Genomic DNA, 19,388 nt, shown 5'->3' on the forward strand with positions numbered 1-19,388 from the left:
TGTGCACAGCAAAAACGAATTGAATTAATTCTATAAGGATTATTAGGAACACCATACTAATGCTGTGTTTGACCCCCTTTCGCCTTCAGAACTGCCTTAATTCTACGTGGCATTGAAATTCTTTAGAAATGTTGGCCCATATTGATAGGATAGCATCTTGCAATTGATGGAGATTTGTGGGATGCACATCCAGGGCACGAAGCTCCCGTTCCACCACATCCCAAAGATGCTCTATTGGGTTGAGATCTGGTGACTGTGGGGGCCATTTTAGTACAGTGAAATAATTGTCATGTTCAAGAAACCAATTTGAAATGATTCAAGCTTTGTGACATGGTACATTATTCTGCTGGAAGTAGCCATCAGAGGATGAGTACATGGTGGTTATAAAGGGATGGACATGGTCAGAAACAAGGCTCAGGTAGGCCATGGCATTTAAATGATGCCCAATTGGCCTAAAGTGTGCCAAGAAAACATCCCCCACACCATTACACCACCAGCCTGCGCAGTGGTAACAAGGCATGATGGATCCATGTTCTCATTCTGTTTACGCCAAATTCTGACTCTACCATCTACAACCGAGACTCATCAGACCAGGCAACATTTTTCCAGTCTTCAGCTGTCCAATTTCTGTGAGCTTGTGCAAATTGTAGCCTCTTTTTCCTATTTGTAGTGGAGATGAGTGGTACCCAGTGGGGTCTTCTGCTGTTGTAGCCCATCCGCCTCAAGGTTGTGCGTGTTGTGGCTTCACAAATGCTTTGCTGCATACCTCGGTTGTATTGAGTGGTTATTTCAGTCAAAGTTGCTCTTCTATAAGCTTGAATCAGTCGGCCCATTCACCTCTGACCTCTAGCATCAACAAGGCATTTTCCCCCACAGGACTGCCGCATACTGGATGTTTTTCCCTTTTCACACCATTCTTTGTAAACTTTTTGTTATAGACCTCAGAAATTAGCTTCTCCACAGTGCCATGACTTTTCAAATCTGCGTGCATTTAAAGTTCAAAAAGATTTGATTGGCTGTCAATGGTTTATTGTTCATTAGTTGGAAAAAACGCTCAGAAAGTGATCCCAACAATATTGTTTATTGTATATTTATTGTTATAGTTTTAGTGTGAACTTGCTAATGCAATGACACAATAATACAAGAAGATCAACAAACCATTTGCTGCTAAGGCGAATTGTTTGATTTTGAAATTTGAATATTATAATTTGAATGCTTTGTTTTCCAAACAACATGCACCCATAAAGCTTTAGGATTTGATTTGCGTATCCATTTTATTTTCGAGTTCACTTCGATGAGCTGACACCTTAGGCTGATTTGTTCCAGCAGGTCTCGTACTTTTTCACGGGTACATTCAGAAAAACCGAAAAGTGAATGCATATTTTGCCCTTGCTCCAGGAGCTTTGTGTATCCAGGACAATCACCGAGCACAGCTAGGCAGCATGTTTGAAACCCTTTGTTGTGGATAGCTCATGATATCCCATCCCTCAGCTCTCTCTGATACAGCCAGACACACACGCTCAAAGCCAGAGAGAAAGGCAGAAGGCCTGCCCAGATGATAGCCATGGGGAGAAAAGAGATGAGATAGAAGAAGACATTGAGAGCTCTGGGACACATCTCACTGCCAGGAGATTTAAACTACGCTACGGCCGTCTCCACAGTAACCACTTCACACAGATGAGACCTGGATGAGTGGACGACAGGGAGGGTGTGGTTTGGTCCAAGACGATTTTTATTTTCCTCTCTGTTGTGTTTGTGCGTGTTGAGGAATCTCATTTAAAAAGTTTGCACATGCTAAACTTTCCAAGTGAAAATGCAGGAGTCTGATGGAGCGATGCAGATGTGTTATGCACGTCTTTTAAAGTTACATTATTGCATTTCTCGTAAAATAGGCAATTACGTTCTATCAGCGTTGTCATTGAATCCAATTAAACCTAGATCACTTCACTATAAACGTAAAGTCGTTGGAGGTGCAGTCATTGTACCTTGGCTTTCGTTTTAAATGTATCACGACAGAGAATGCTGGTTGTTGTGTTCTTTAAGGTGTTGTAAAATAAAGCTTATTCAGGTTTTTTTTCTTTGGTCATTAAACTTATCTTCAGGGCTCACATAAACCCTGTGTAAGCATCTTTTTTGTGCAGTGTTGCACATCAGATGACATTTGTCTGTATCTCCAACACAATCTCGTGGCAATTCGTAACTGTTTTATGAGGTGGCTCATTCGTATTAATTGATACAATAGGCCAGATTTACTAACTAAATGTATCTTTTGGCGATAATAAACGACTGCCAGGATTTACTAAAGACACGCACTGAAATTAACGCTGAACAGGCAGTTATTTTTGTGGCTAACCTTATTGCATATGCATTTGTAGAATTTATGCGAGGAGAGTATTTACTTATTTACTAGTAAACATGATTTACTACATGTTCATCTCTTTACATGATATGAACTTACGTGCCGAGTTACAACATAATACAGCATAATAAGCAGTTTTACTTACATAACTCATTTGGGACTTTTCAACAAAATCCAGTGTTAAACAAATACACACGCAAAACTCTGTTGCTACCCGGGATAAACAAACTATATCCATTGTTTCCATAAGGCTGGCTTACTTGGAAAGTTAAACAAGGCTTTCTTCTCCTTACATCCAAAAACACACTTCTTTTGTGTCATTGTTGAGTCTTGATATAAAACAATAGTGTCACGTGAAATGATGCTTGTGACTTCTACTCGTCGTTCTCGGTCTCTCGCTCTGATTGACATGTGGGCGTGCTTTTCCGGGGGAAGTGCCCATAAAAGGAATTTGATAAGTAACGACTACCCATGGTACGTAAGGGGTACCCATGTTCAAAAAAAATCTGAAACTTGTAGAAAATAGGAGGCGTGAGTTTTTTTGCATTTGTTTAGAATAAGGATTACAACTCTTAACTCATTCGCCGCCAGCCATTTTTTGAAAAGTTGCCCACCAGCTTTTTTGTGATTTTCACAAAAGTTTTACAAAATGCCTTGCCTTCCAGGAAAATTTTCTTCTTAAAATATATAAACATACAAATATATCAAATGAAAGAACAGACCCTGGGGAAAAAAAACGTTTCATCCTATCTAAATTTTTTTTCTGCTTATAAACTCTTAAATAAGGGTATTTGTATTTTAAAAATACACATTTTTAGCAAAAAGCTGAAATAATTGCATTTTTGTAAAAAATTTTTTGTTAGAGATCAGATTCAGAACAATTATCCAAACATACACAGAGTTTAAAATGATTAAATAACGTTTTGGCTTCAGTTTGGGTAAGTGCACCATCTAGTGTATAATTGCGATAATCGATAAACGTAAAAATTTATCAGGAACATGTTTTTTAATGCAAATGTTTACTCTTAATTGAGATAACCTATCAATAACCAGCCAATAGCGGGGAAAGAGTTAAAATGCCTGCTAAGCTCCTTCGCCCAGGTGCCACTTCCACAAGGTAGTGCTTCATTCTAATGATTTTTTCCCTGAATAATTGTACATTTTTGTACAATTGAAATTTAATTTATACAAAAGCATCACCTTGTAGGCTACAATAATAGAGATCAAGGCGTTTTTTGTCCTGTGTCTGCATGTTTAAAAAAGTGACCAGACGTCCACGTTTTCCGGGGACAGTCGCGTTTCTTGGTGTTCTGTCCCCGACTGGAGCTGTCCCTGGAAATGTCCCCATTTTACAGCACGTCCAAAACAACCAGCAAATACACTAAAAAACCCGATCAGCAGGTAGTCTTTGTAGTACCAGACCGGAGCAATCATGTAATTATTATTTTCTCCAGCAGGGGTGCCGCGAGCTACACTGATTTCTTAGTTGCGTGCCACTGATTTAGCGAAGAAGAATTTACTACGAGACACATGAGAAAGCGTCATCAAGTTATCATCAATCAAAATATGAAAACAGTCAAAGTTATCTGGGGTTAAGGTACTAACTACTCATAATAAACCAATAAAGTGAACTGAGCACAGCATAGTATTGAGCATTTGTTTTGTTTAGGCTAAATATGTTTACATTTTGCATTATTTCTTCTGTTCTTAACGTTTACAATGCTATGACATCAGCTGAAGTAATGCCTGAAGTAATTTTTGATGAGATATGTCATATCTGTGCACTAAAAATAGATTTAGTCTACAGAAATTGTTCAATTAATTGAATTAGAAACACAAAATAAATATTTTCTTACTTAGTATTTTCTCCTGTTTTTATTACAAATATTCAAAAAATTCTTAAAACAGTATTCATTTCCTTGTTAAGCAAAATGACCTAAGAAAATAAGTGAAGAGTTTTGTTGCAAAACGAGATAACCACCGTTTTTTTAATTTTAAATCTCGTTTTTTGGTTGTGCATTCCAATTCATTTCAATGCAACTGCAGTTGGTTTGTTTTGATTTAAACCTTCATAACTTAAAAAACACAGCTAAGTAGCACCATAAAACTAAATAATAACATGATAACATAATAATAAACATGTTTTGACAAAAATGTAAAAAAATGGATTTATCTCGTTTTGCAACGAAACTCTTCAAAGTCTAGTTTTTAGACCAAAAATATTAAATCCGCAAAAACAAGCAAAAAATCTTAACCCATAGGCAGATTTTTTGCCCGTCTTAAGCACAAATTCACTTCAGTTTAATATTTTTGTCTTAAAGCGAGAATTTTTTCTTAGGGGATTTTGCTTATGAAGAAAATGGATCTTGATTTAAGAATTTTTAGATATTATTTTGTACTGAAAACAAGACAAAAATACTAAGTAAGAAAGTCATTTTTGCAGAAAATGTTTTGTCCCCATTTTTTAATTTATAGATAACAACAAATGAGATTTTATTGATATTTTGACTATTGAACTAGGAAATATTCCCGGTTTTCATTTTAAAAATCTGGTCACCTTAATGTTTAATACACCAAATTATTAAATGTTTTTAAATTCTGACTTCTTTTTGTATTTTTGTTGATAGAGAACATTGTGATGTATAGTCAATTTTTCTTCAATGTAAAAAGCACTCCTAAATGGCCATGTGTAACCCAGACAACAGACGACTCCGGGCCGGATCCACAACCGATCTGTGCCGAAGTCAGCAGCTCTATTTCGGATCCGGCCCTGAGTCGTCTGGTGTCTTTGTACAGTCCTGAAAGTTTGTAAAAACAAAAATTTTAAAGTGTTGCCTGGAGGTTTACAACAGTTTATAGATTAGTTTAAAGGTTATTAGCCTTGTGTAGTTTAAAGAGAAATTAAGTCTTTGTTGGAGCCGATGGCGTAGTGGGCAGTGCCACGACATATGGTGCAGACGCATTTTCGGCCTTTGCCGCTCACGTGTCCTTCTTTTCATCCTATACTTTCATTTGCTTTCCTCACATACTCTCTATCTAATGAAGGAAAAAATGGCCCAAAAACATAACTTTATAATAATAAGTTGTTGTGTAGTTGGTACAGTACGATGACAAACCTTAACCACATTTTGCATGTGGCCTTTGTTCAAGAGACCATAGTATAGATAAAAATAGACGATACTTTAAAAAAGTGTAAAGAATACTTCAAAAAGTAGTCAGGTTATGTAACTCATTATTTGTAACAGTCTAAAACTGAATTCAGGGCTTTGTCAAGTCGCCCTTTTCAAGAGCAGAGAGGCGGACAGCATTGACTTCTATGGAGGGTTTCCACAACACCACCTACTCCACACAAGACACATTCTGTCATTCTGCCTTTCCGTTCACCCACACGATCTCTCCGTCTCTCTTGTAGCCCGTGACGCTGTCGAAAGCTAAATTGGCTATTTCCATGTAAATATGAGGCTTGCGTGTGGTTTAATTACTATGGAGATGACTTAGGACGGACCGTGTGATTTGAGCAATCAGCATCTGGGAGGAGAAGAGGGAAGGAAGGGTAATGGTACAAAAGCTGGAGAAGCCCTGGATCAATGAAGAGCTTGGGAATAACCTTTGCTTTTCTGTTCTTTGCTTTCTCCTTTTATGTTCATCACAGGGGAAGAGGAATAAACCGGGCGTGGAGTCAGTGGGCACTCCTGATTCAGGAAGAGGAAGAGGAGAAAAAAAAGCCATCAAGTAGGTGCAAGGGATTTTATTCATGTTTTCGAAACGCATCAGTCATGACAGATAACAGGTGTGTTTTGAATCAATGGAAGTCATTTTAAGTGATAACTTTATAATTCTTCGAAGTTTAGATTTGTGGGCCGATGAACTGCATTCATTCAGCAGCCGTGCTGAGCCCTCCGTAGGATTCCAGCTTTATGAATGATGATGAAGATCTGAAGTGTGTTTGCATGTGTGTGCGTTTGAGGAGAGCTCAGCAGGATCACGTTTTGATTGTCGAACGTCTTCAGATGTTTTGCATGTTTCTTGTTTATGAGATGCTTGTTTTTGGAGATGTACGCTGGTGATGATGTCTTACTTGTATTGTGGTTTGTGATGTTGATGCTGTTGTTTTGGCTTAATGAATATCTATGCTTGCAGGTCCTTGTGTACTTTTTATGATGTGTATCAGTATCATATATTTGTTTTACAAATGAAATAACTTGCATAATAACTTTCTGTAAATACTGTAACTTTTCCAGGTGGTGTTCATCTTCCTTACGCCGTGCCGTGCCTGATAAACCTTCACATTTCTTTTACGCTGTTCTTCACTTGTGTTTACCGTGTCGTTCGCTTTCCGCTCGGACCGTTTTTTATGTTTTATTGCATTTCTTAATGGTTTGTTGTCAACAAAGAGAATGTTTTATATATTTCTGTTTATGTAAGATTGTGCTGTGTTTGCGTGACTAAAATGTTTTATTTCGCCAAGTATAATCTTCTTTTTAATGAATGTATTCCTGCTTTATGGATGTCTTTATTTCCCAGTTTGATCAGAAAGCCTTCCTCTGAAACCGCACCGTTTACGAACGTTCCTCATTTTTTCTACCACCTACTTCTCTTTCCTTGCCCTCCCTTTTATTCGGTGCTCTTTGGAAAGCTCCTGTGATGGATCGTAATGGGAACCTACACTATGACCTCTGGATGGATAGATGAATGAAATGAATAGCTGACCTGCTTTTTTTCCACTGATCAGTTATGTGTGTCTCTCTGTGGTCTTTAGTGATCTAGACAGAGACTTTTGGAATAACAATGACAACAGTTCAGTACAGCAGCGATGGAGTTCATACCCACCCAAGGAGTTTGTACTAAACATTTCTCCTTATGCCCCTTATGGAGACCCTCGCCTCACACTCAAGTGAGTCTCTGGTCAAGCTGGTAAGAGACACCAACCCCAATCCCAGCCCTACCCCATCTATACTAGTGATGCGCGGGTCGGGTGATTTTCCAACCCGCGGGTCCTGCATTTATGAAACTATTTGGCCCGCCACAGCCCACCTCGCATCTATTTAACAACCCGCCTGCACCCGTGACTATTAAATAGACATACTAATGTAAGTAGGCATTTTAATGTAAGTGAAGACTTTATTTGGTAACAATTTACTTAATGGGGTGTTCATAGGAATGACGTGACACCTTCATAATCGTGACATAATTTGTTTAATTATGTCCTTTTTAATGCAAAGATGACATTGTTTGAATTGTCTTATATGACAACTTGACATAAACCTACACATCATAACTTGTAATAAATCTGTCATAAACATGACATAGAAAAATTTTCAAACTTAAGAAAATGCCTAGCTGTATGGGTTAACATTACATTAAACTGTGATTTAAATGTCATTAAGAGTGTTAAAACAATGTCAAATAATTTTAAATACCTTAACAAAATGCAACAGACACGTCAAAATATTATACTTAACTTTATGTATGTGCACAATAGATAAAAAACTGACAAATAACAGAACTTTTTTTATTTTCTGATGAACAAAACATTTAATTATTTTATTTTATTTTATTTTATTTTATTTTATTTTATTTTATTTTATTTTATTTTATTTTATTTTATTTTATTTTATTTTATTTTATTTTATTTTATTTTATTTTATTTTATTTTATTTTATGCAATATGGACCCAACGCTGCATGGCTTAAACCATTATTGTACTGTTTGTTTTCATTTCATTTTAGGTGAATCGGTCTCCAAACGCAATTGAGTATAAAGTATTTTATCAATTTTTACTATTATTTTTGAATGATTGATTTTATTTGTTAAACACATGGAGGAAACTTAAAAAAAACATTATTAACTGAAGAATATTCATGACACTGTTATAAAACTATTTGACAGTGTAATAACACTTAATGACATTTTAATGATAAATTATATTTGTATCACTGTAGTTGAGGTCAAGAAAATATTCATGACGCTGTTATAAAACTATTTGTATTCAAACTTAATGACTTTTTAATAACAAATTCAGTTTGTATCACTGTTGAAAAGTGGTCAGTTATGTTGTATTGGTTTATGTCAAGTTGTCATAACAAAGACATCTCAAACAATGTCACCTTTCAATTAAAAATTACATAATTGAACAAATGACACTTAATCACAGTTGTCATAAACGTGCATAAAAGCTCCTTCATGTTCATGACACGTGTCATGTCATGCTTATGAATGTGTCATGTCAGTCTTACTATATGAACACCCCTTCAAGTAAAGGGTTTAATCCAGCCTAAAAGTGCTTGAAACAGCCATTAGATGTAAACTGGCAACAGCATACGCTTATAAACCATAGAAACCAGCATGGCATTATTAATAACAAGATAAGATAATGATAAACATTTTCAACATTTACAAAGAAGCGGTTGTATTCATCTGTATAGAAGAATTATAAATACCTCTACATTAGATTAAGCAGCTTAACTTTCTTTTTCTTTTAAAAATGTAAATTCTTGACCTTGGCGCTTTCGTGATGTGAGGTCAAAGGTTTAAGGACATTACGCAAGTTACGTTGCCAGATAGGCCTACGCATTGTAACCTCATCAAAGAGCCTAATAAATATGAAAATATATATTAGCAAATATTTAATTAAAGCCATAGGTTTTTTATTTTGTTTTAAACGACCCTCCCAGCTAATAAAGTGACAATTTCTTTTCCCGGAGCCCGCGGGTTATGACACGACCCGCGCATCACTAATCTATACCTATACCAACACATCCCATACACAAGCTCACATCCAACCCTTTGCAAAACACCCCATAAACCCATCCTTACCAAACAGCTAATACTTACAGGCTCATCCAAGCTTTCAAACACATCCCTTAAACAAGCTCATCCATCTTTACGAACCCTACCCTATTCATACCCTTATCAAACCATATCCCATTATACCCATTTTAAACTAACTTTTAACATACAGTACCCATATTTAAGTTGTATTTTGATTCTTTCTGGTTCGCCCCAGCTTTTTTCTTTTTTGACCCTTGCATGCTATCTCATGCATGCAACCCTTATTAAAATCTCTAACTAACTTTAACCTAACCCTATATCATCCTATACTTAACCGTACCTTATGTCAATTCATATCTTCGCTTGCCCCATCTAAGCTGTTACCTAACTTCACCGCATATCAACCCAAACCTAACCATATCCCATTAAAAGCATTATTCCTGGCAGGGCTGTAGTGATGAGGAGGCTGAGGCACTGTAAACTAATACACTTGACCAGATAATGTAAACTGATTGTGATTTTGGTCAGTGATGTATGGTATCTTAACTTTGTACAGTAAGACTTTTCAGCATATACAAACTATTTAATGTAGCCCAATATAAACTGACTAAGTGTCAATGTATATAAAATAATAAAAATAAAAAAGATGGCAGGCACAATAGGATGCTAAACATCCCTCAATCCCCACAGCCCTGCCTGTCTCTTCCTTGCATCCTTTAACCCTTTCCCCTCCCTGCCCCTCCCATGGGGTGTTACCATGGAGACGGACAACCCTCCTGCTTCAGTGTCCAGCGAACAACTAACATCAACAATAACTTTAAAAGAAACAAAAGCAAAAATCTTCAGTGCCGTCTGTTATTTCTAACCCTCATTTTGGTACGTTCCTGTTGAGGGTTGACCGTTACAGTCAGATAGTGGTGTGGTAACCCCCGTTTCTGTATGTTTGACATGTTGTTATATAATGTCCTGTTTTGCCTTTGTGCTATTTAGGGCTGCACAATTTGGTTACATTATATGATGCATTGTGATTTGATTTAAATGGCGAAAATTCAAAAAAACATTTTTGCTTGGATATTAAACAAAGTCAAGTCTTTAGGGGAGTCACGCAGCTATCTGTACAATGCATCCAGTTATTTAAGTCATGCAAGACACGGGTCCTATCTACTTCCATGGGCAAACACAACATATTTATGACAAACAATGAAACCTGATATCAACTGTATCATAACTTTATTTCTGAAGCTCAAAGTGCACTAAAAACTTTAGTCCAGTCGTTTAAGCTACTGTGCATGCGTACATGTTGGCGAGTGCCTGTATACAGCCCCTCCCCTAGAAAATTGATTGATTGATGATTGGTTCTTTTAAATGGAAGGTGGGACTTTCACGCCAGAGTGGCCATAGAGTGTCACGGGGATGATGGATTTTCTTAGGCCAACCCAGACGTTAGCGGGACACGGGTTCCCTCACCAAAAAATCCATTAATTATTCCCATAGACTTTTGGATTATTGCAAAAAATAAGTTCTGTGTTTAACAAAAGTTTATGACACTTACACATTTTGTCCAATTAGATAATCTTCACAGATAAACACAACTTTTATGAATTTTGAAGTCTAAATGCATTAACTAGAAATTTAAAGCTATCCTTTTGCTGGGTACACACCAAAAGTTTTTTTTTATATCTTAAAGGTGCAGTGTGTAATTTTTAGAAGGATCTCTAGACAGAAATGCAAAATTATACAAAACTATATTGTCAGGGGTGTATAAAGACCTTTCATAATGAACCTTTATGTGTTTATTACTTTAGAACGAGATCTTTTTATCTACATACAACGCGGGTCCCCTTACATGGAAGTCGTCATTTTGTGCCGCCATGTTTCTACAGAAGCCCTAAACTGACAAATTTTTTTACTAAGTTGTCTCCGATGATGACATGTTTGTCCGGTGCCGGCTACCATAGCTTCTGAGCAGTGGACTAAGCCGTTGTTTGCAATTCACAACCTCACCACTAGATGCTGCTAAAATTTACACACTGCACCTTTAAATCAAAATAAGTGATAGACCTGAGGATAAAACATGAGGATAAAAAATCCTAGATTTAACCGTTTTGCACTTATAGGGCCCTATTTTAACGATCTGAAACGCAAGTGTGAAGCGCAAAGCGCAAGTGACTTTGTGGGCGGATCTTGGGCGCTGTTGCTATTTTCCCGGCGGGAGAAATAACTCTTGCGCCAGACGCAAATCAATAAGGGGTTGGTCTGAAGTAGGTTCATTATTCATAGGTGTGGTTTGGGCGTAACGTCAAATAAACCAATCAGAACGCTATCCAACATTCCCTTTAAACGCAAGTGCGCAAGTTCCATGGCGGGTTGCTATTATTATGACGGATTTACCAGGCGCACGCCAGGAGCGGTTCACAGCCGAGGAGACCCACGTTCTTGTAAGAGCAGTCAAAGACAGAGAAGTTGTTTTATATGGGGATATGAGAAACCCGCCCAAATCAGCGTCGGTTAAACAGGCGTGAGAGGAAATAGCCAGAATTGTCTCATCAGCTGGCATCCCCATAGTTGCGCCAAGCGCTACAATGATGTCAGTAGACGGGGGAATCCCAAGCTTGCCATCATAAATCGGGCACGCCGTGTAACGGGAGGTGGATCGCCCTCTACACATGACCTGACGCCAGCAGAGGACATCGCTGCGTCCACCCTCACCGCTGAAAGCCAAGAGACGCAAGCAGTCCAACCCCAAAGTACACTTACAAATCAAGTTCATATACATTAAGGTTTCTTATGAAAACATTTTAATTATTATTTACATAAAATAAACGTAATACAGCCACACAACAAACTTATGAAAATATTTTAATCGTTATTTGCATGATAATTTTTTAACGCAGCCACACAAAATAAATAAAAACTATAACCATAATGCTCACCACTATGATTTCCTTTATCTCCTGTGTTAATATTTTTTATTGTAACAATTTATGATTTGCAAAAATAACTGTTGCATCTGTGTAGATTAGATAAGCAAAGTGTGTGCACGTTGTGCACGCTTTATATTATGGTCAAGCATGCGCTCTTAAAATAGCATAATGAACAACGCGCCACTGACTTTAGACTAGTTTTTTTTTTGGTCAGTGGCGCAATTGTTTTTTGAAACAGCAAAATATCATCAGGGATGGTTTGCGCCGGAACACGCCTCCTTTTTTGCGCTGAACCACCAAGGGAGCGCAATTTCATTCCCTAGTCTGCCGATGTGCGTCTGTGGAGGGAAAACCCAGCTGTGCGCCGGTGCAAAATACGAATGATACATGCATCACTGACAAAGTCAATTGCGCTGGGTGCAAGATAGGGCCCCAAGTGTGTGGTGTGCCATAATGTGTCAAAGACAGCACACCACACACAAACAGATTTTCAACCAGTTTCGACTGTGAACACAGGAAATCTAGCAAAATCTCGCAAGACTTAAGAATAAGCATGGCGGACGATATGCAGGAAGAAATTTCATTAATAGTGTTTGGAATGATTTTCATAAAAAATTCAAGGAAAAAAATAAAAGGATTTGGGTGAAGTGGTGGGGACAGCGAGAACATGGTCTGTACAAGTTCACTTTGCATCAACTTCACTTTGTGCTGTGCTATGACTGCTTCAGTCTTCTATCATCTCGCTTTCTGATTGGATATTGTTTCGTTTCACGTGATAATCTCAAGAGCGTGTGCGTTTGTCCTTGGGGTTCCCCCCACACATCCGGATTACTGATCGTAAATATTAAACATGTTTACAATTCGCCATCGGGGCGGCTGTGACGTTCTTCCGATCAGGTTCGGACACTCTTAACACCTACAGGTAAGGGAAAATCTGATAAGATAATCTGTAGAACTATCAAGATAATCGGGACATAGCAAGGATTGTCGGAAGGGGGGATATCAGCCTAAAATCAGCCTGATTAACTTTTTGGTGTGTACCAAGCATTAGGCTGCAAGCAAACTACACCACAGTCTCTCAACATCAACGTCATCACCACCAAGCTTCCGACAGCTCTTTCAAACTTTATTAAACACATGTTCACTGATAAGGAAGTACTCTATGGATGAATCTTTGTTGGGAATTGTTGCATTGTTTTTGGAAACTTCATGAATGATGACGTTTAAAGTCCAAACAAAGTCTGTAGTCCCATGTGGCAACTTGTTGTCTTATGTTAACCCAAGATTTTAAAGAAGGAGGCTAAACAAAACCCCATTCAAAAACCCATTGACTTTGGGACAATGGAACCGGAAGTTTTACCAACAAAAAGTTATTTTTGGAGGTGTTCACATTGGAATCAAATCTCTATGGGGCGGTTTCCCGGACAGGGATTAGACTAGTCCTAGACTAAAATAAATGTAAAGCTGTTCAAACTCAAAGCATCTTGTACTGACATATCTTAAAATACATCAGTGCCCTTTGTTTTGCCTCAAAATGCACACAAGTAATATTTTTAGTACGGTATGTTTGTTTAAACTAATTACATTTCATAATTAAACTAAGGCCTAGTCCTGGTTTAAGCTAATCCCTGTCCGGGAAACCACCCCTTTAAGTTTATCCAAAAGTGAACTGAGAAAAAAATATTATTAAATTGAATATTGGAATTTAAAAAGTGATATACTTTACACACAGTCAGTCGAAAATAGTGTATTAGAAGTAAGTGTAGCAGACAACAGAACCGAGCACAGCGCATGTTGACTATAAATGGACTGAATTAAACCTGAGCCTTTTTTGGTATAAGGGCCATATTGTGATATCGATTTTTTTTTATTTCAATTAATTGTGCAGCCCTAATACTAGAGTATCTGCCTTTCACCTTTATCTGGCTCATTTCAAATGTGTCCCTCTAGCACTTCTGATTCTTCCAGCTTCTGTTCCACAGCAGCGTCTGTAAGGTAAACCCCAACCTGCCTAATCCAACCCGCACAGATTAAATACTCCAGCGATATGCTTTAAATATACTCGTCCATCAAATCTACCACATGGACTTTCAGGCCAAAATTTTAGATTGGGGTTCAGATGGGCCGGGCTGTCTAGAAAATTAAAAATGAATTAAACATTTTAGCCGCGGTGGCTCAGGTGATTTGATTTTCTTCCCTTCCAGTCGGACAGACGTTCAGTGGTTGTTATAGTGGGCCAAAGGATGTGTTGGATTAAAACGGTGGGGTATATGCAGACCGCTGCCCAAAATTCCTCTTATTTGAGATGATGGTTGCAGATTCAAGCAAAATCAGATTCACTGCGTCTTTTGTTGCAGCGTTTGGTGCATTTAACCTTTAATTAGACTTTATAACCTTGGCTTTAACAATAGATGCTAAAAGCAGAGATATGGTGCTGGACGGGTTCCTGATATGCCTCTGTGATGCGAGGCATCGGATCGATATAAATGACATTAGTTTTGTCTAATTGTTTTTATCAATAGCGTCTGCATCCTGCATGACATTTGCAAGAAAAGTAAATTGCCGTTTGCTCTCGGGTAGCGAATGAAATCTGGATTTGTGCCAATCTGCAGCCATCAGCCTCATTACGTACTTCAGAAATCTCTTTTTGCTGTTATCCTGCTGTCGTTGTTGGTGTTGTATTGTGAGTGTTTGAAAAGTAGCTGAATCCCTTCACACTTGCATGACGACCTTCACCGGGTTTAGAAACTGGTGACCGATGGCAGTGCTAAATACTTACATTTCAAAGTAACCCTTTTATTGTTAATGTGTGTCTATGAAATCTGTAACTTTTTCTGGTGTCAGTAGTGCAAAGCGTGTCACTGGGGGTGCAAATGTGGTTATTTTAAGCGTCGTGCTTGTTGTAAATCCATTTTTATGCAACCTATGCACACACTGAAGCGAACTACTTACAAAGCCTCACTGTTCACATCTAAAAGAAAAAAGCTTAGGCGGTCCATTTGTATTGGCTCTTCGGTCACCATGCACTTCCTGAACACGCTCAGTTTATCACACGCCTGTCGTGCACACATGATTATTTATCCAAACCTGTAACCATTTCTTTCTCCCAATGTTTGTCCTGTCCTCTCTTTCCTCCTCTTTCCACCTCCCCTGCCCTCCTCCTGGTCGACCCCTCAGTGGTGCGGTGCCCGGGGGCCAGAAAGGAGCATCAGGGGGTGGATTTGGGGACGGAGGGGGGTCTTCGTGTAGTGATAGCCTGAAGAACGTGGTGACGGGGGGCGTTAAAGCTGGCAGGTGGCAGACAGTGCAAAGCCGTCTGCATTCCGGAGACTTCAAAAACGGCAAGTGAGTCAAACCCTTCGGGAAAACAAAAGATAGATAGAGAGAGCTGTGTGTGTGTGTGTGAGGTTTAAGAAAGTTAAAAATGCCTTTGTGTGGGTCTGTGCTTTGCTGAGATTCCAGGCCGCCCTGCAGTCTAATAATAGTCGAACCACTGACTCACGCACGTAGAAACACCGAGATATGGCAATAGCTCAATTTAGTCCATTATAAAACATAACAGGCAAAGCGGTGACTCAAAAAGCAGCATAGCTGGTGATATCATGCACCTGATTCATCCTGTAAATGCGATACATGAGAGACAATAACGTTAAAGCCAGAAGAGAACCAGAGAGGTCTTGCATCGCCCTGGAGGGGGTTATTTTTTCAGTAATGACTGGCTGACTGTACATTATCCAGCGTATTATGCGGCTACTTACCAAATAAAAGAGACCAAATGGATATGAAATATTGATTTGAGCTCAATGTCGACATGAAATGAAAATTGGCCCTATTTACTTTAATACGTATTGCTGGTCTTTTTGCAGACGGTTCGGTTTGGATAAACATTTTTTCTATGCAAAAAAGCTCATCTTCATAATCCTTTAATTATTTTCTGGGAGGAAAAGGCAATGAAGGAAATTGGGTTCACATGAACCGATAATATTACAAGTTATTCCAGAGAGCCGTGTGATGATAACAAATGTCCCGGGTGACTTTTCAGACAGTATTTTTCACGGTTCAAGCAAATCTTATGAGTTCTGAGCACCAGATTTTTCAAAAGCGTTAGCGTGCAGTAAAATTTTAATTGAAGTAATTTTAAGGACATGACTGATGGTGGAGGGACATTAAACGTGAACGACCACCAGCAAAAAATATCAGTACTGAATGTCCTGAAATTTTTAAACAATTTAGCAAATTGTAATGTGTATATGTCAGTAGTGTGAGAGAGGCAGAATATCCTAGTAAAGAAGCAAGTGTCAGTGCCTGGTAAGTGAATTATAAGAACTCCAATGCGGTACTACGACTAAGGTAGTGTGCACACCAAAGCTTTTAAAACGCCTGGAGGACGCCAAATGCCAGATGTTTTTTCAGCTGAGCGCTTTGGTAGCTGTGATACTTGAGTTGTGAGCCGGTTGGTGGTTGTGATATTTGTCCCGCCCTTCCTCCACTGTAATTGGACGGCCGTGTGAGAACTGACATTGACGAGAGGAGCTTTTCACCCAAAGTTGAATATTTTTCAACTCTCGGCGATTTCAGCATGGAAAACGATTTCAGCTGCTGGCTGTTTTGAAAAACCCTGTGCTTCCATTGGCCGCTATCGTAAAAACTTTGGTGTGCACACCCCCTAACTGGACGTGACAGCTAGGGATGCACTGATAAATCGACCTTCCAGTATCTCTTGAAGCCAACACGGAAGTGACTTAAACTGCAATTCATCGGCTGGCAACTATAGATTGGCTTCAAAAGGGAGTCAATACCCATAGACCCTCATGTTAAAATTTTCAAAATAAATATATTTACAGCCTGTAATAAAAAGGGTTTTTGGTCTATATAGCTAATTTAGCCCTTCATGACAACAGTAAGTGAGTTGACTTTTTGTTACTCGTCCTTTTAAATTATATTAGGCCTTAAAGCATTAAGGGCGTGGCCACTTGAGTGACAGGTGAACTGCCGCTGCTTTCACTACTGTGCTATGCATGTGTGCCACCCACGTTCCGCCTCTTTGCCCATTTTCGGTTATACACAAGTGATGTGCCGCCAAGATGGCTCCCCCATCTTTGGGCTTCAAAAATGCTCTCCAAAAACCTACAGGTGACGTCAAAAAATGTGCATCCATCCTTCACAAAATAAGTCCAAACGGCTCCACGATGATAAACAAAGTCCTTCTAAGGGTAATTTGCGCCGTTTTGTTGTGGAAATATTCACATTTACAACTTTGTAGATGAAGGTGACTGGCTTCCGGTAATGCCGCCATATTGGTCGCGTCCGCATTCAAGATGAGAGCGTATGCAGTTTACGGAGGTTTCTCTGCTGCTGCTCTGTGCCCCGCCCTCCGCATTTGTCATACGTCACTAAGAAAAGTGCGTACACTATGCTAATACTCTCTCTTGAATACAGAGGAGTTTAAGATGGCGGCGCTAACGGAAGCTAGTTATTTTCGTTTATAAAGTTTTAAATATGAATATAACTACACCGCACAGATTACCCTCATCATGTTTATCATCCTGAAGCCATTTGGATTTCTTTGCGGAAAGATTTATGCACATTTTTTTAACTTGAAGGACGTGGACCCCGCAACTTTACTGTTTAGCAGCTGGAAGATATAAGACATTTTCTGAAATAACTGAAAATGTGTTCATCTGAAAAATGATGGACATCTGCATCTCGGACGGCTTCGGGGCGAGTAAATCATGGGTTTAAAGGGCGTTTTGCAGGTTAAATTTTTCAACGAATTTGTGCAATTTGCTTGTTGATAATAAACATTTAAACTGTTATCCATTGTATTTTATGTCGTTGGGTATCACAAAACCCGAAAAAGTATGAAAAAGTACAGCGGTTTGCAATGATTCTCCTTTCCCTCACAACGCACTGTATGACGTCACGCTGGGGAGAGAATTTACCAAAGCCGCCTTGAGAGCATTGAGAATGACTAATGAAAGACGAGTAAAGTACAGTTCTGATAGCGCAGATTATAGATAAATACATAGATAAATACATAGATAGATAGATAGATAGATAGATAGATAGACAGACAGACAGACAGACAGACAGACAGACAGAGAGACAGACAGACAGACAGATAGATAGACAGACAGATGGATAGGCTAGTATAGAGAGATAGGCAGACAGCCAGATAGCATAACGTTAGCATATCTTCGTGTAGAAAGTAAACAAACAATTAACATACTCGTGCATGCTGGCTTGAGGGGGTCCATGATCCTGCCTGAAATGGGTGTAACTTTATGCGATCTTCAGCACAAACGGTTTTGGCAGCATGTCTCTAATCCTGAAGCTGAGTGAGGCACGTCACATCTGTTCGCGGGGACCAGCGACCCAAACGCACTCACTTTCTTACAGCCACAGCCAGTAGCTGAATGGCAATCGGGAGAGTCGGGACTTTCCCGGTGGGTCGATCTGATAATAGTTATACATTTCGCCGTCTTGCGGCGTGATGTGCGTCCGGTTCCCGCAGCCCGCTGGTCAAACTGTGCAGCCTCTCTGCTCAACAAAGTATATAAAAGTGCTCAACCTGTTCGGCAGGTCCAAACATGTACAGGATTTATAAAAATACGGTGATCAATGAGCGGGTCCTCCTCAAATGGCATAGTCTGTCGTGGTGTAAAAAGCCGCCGAACGCCTGTTTATTACAGTATGTATGCGGTTGGGTCCGAGTGTGCTGCAGCTGCTGACTTCTGCTTCTGCGTAAATGATCGTGTGATTTGTTATAAACGCATAAACAATATAACAAAGCATTCTTTTATTTCACAAAACAATATATTTGAGATATTATTTGATAGACTAGTAAGTGTGGATTAAGGATGTTTAAAAATCTCTAGCCTGGTGGTCAGGACATGAATGGATCAAATCACCAGATTTGCGAAGTTTTATTTATCTCCACATATATCATAAATAATAATTACCAGGGTAACTTTGCAGTATAACACATTATATATTTCCTACGATGTATATATGATTTCCAAATTATATACGTAAGTATTAAACAGCAATAAATGTCTCATCTATCTCTATGGCTCTGGCTGAGGCCTTCTCCACTTCTCCCCAACGTGACGTCATCGCAGAATTGCGTAAAAAAAAAAACGTTAATACCAAAAACGTAAAAAAAGTGGTCTGTAAGACCATTTTTGAGACATTTTAAAAATTATACACATATCTTGTGTGATTTATGTACCCATTAATCGACAGTGGTGGTTAACCTGCAACACGCCCTGTAATATCATTTTTGGCCGAACTATCCCTTTAATTTTACGCAATATCAGATATCCGCCGTGTTA

General features: G+C 38.8%; 1 protein-coding gene across 5 annotated transcripts in view; it reads left to right on the forward strand.

The window, feature by feature from the left end:
• The window catches only part of LOC141364358 (synaptotagmin-7-like), a 122,778-nt gene that overhangs the window by 63,780 nt on the left and 39,610 nt on the right, over positions 1 to 19,388 (forward strand). For 3 of the 5 annotated variants that reach the window (XM_073868944.1, XM_073868943.1, XM_073868947.1), the window contains exons 3-5: positions 6,012 to 6,091; positions 7,119 to 7,253; positions 15,232 to 15,399. In XM_073868944.1, the coding sequence (XP_073725045.1) occupies positions 6,012 to 6,091; positions 7,119 to 7,253; positions 15,232 to 15,399 (383 nt within the window). Of the gene's footprint in view, positions 1 to 6,011; positions 6,092 to 7,118; positions 7,274 to 15,231; positions 15,400 to 19,388 lie in introns of those variants that run through there. The other 2 variants (XM_073868946.1, XM_073868945.1) reach the window with 2 other exon arrangements.

The sequence above is a fragment of the Misgurnus anguillicaudatus genome, chromosome 6 (genome assembly GCF_027580225.2).
Source record: "Misgurnus anguillicaudatus chromosome 6, ASM2758022v2, whole genome shotgun sequence".
Classification (NCBI taxonomy): Eukaryota; Metazoa; Chordata; class Actinopteri; order Cypriniformes; family Cobitidae; genus Misgurnus; species Misgurnus anguillicaudatus.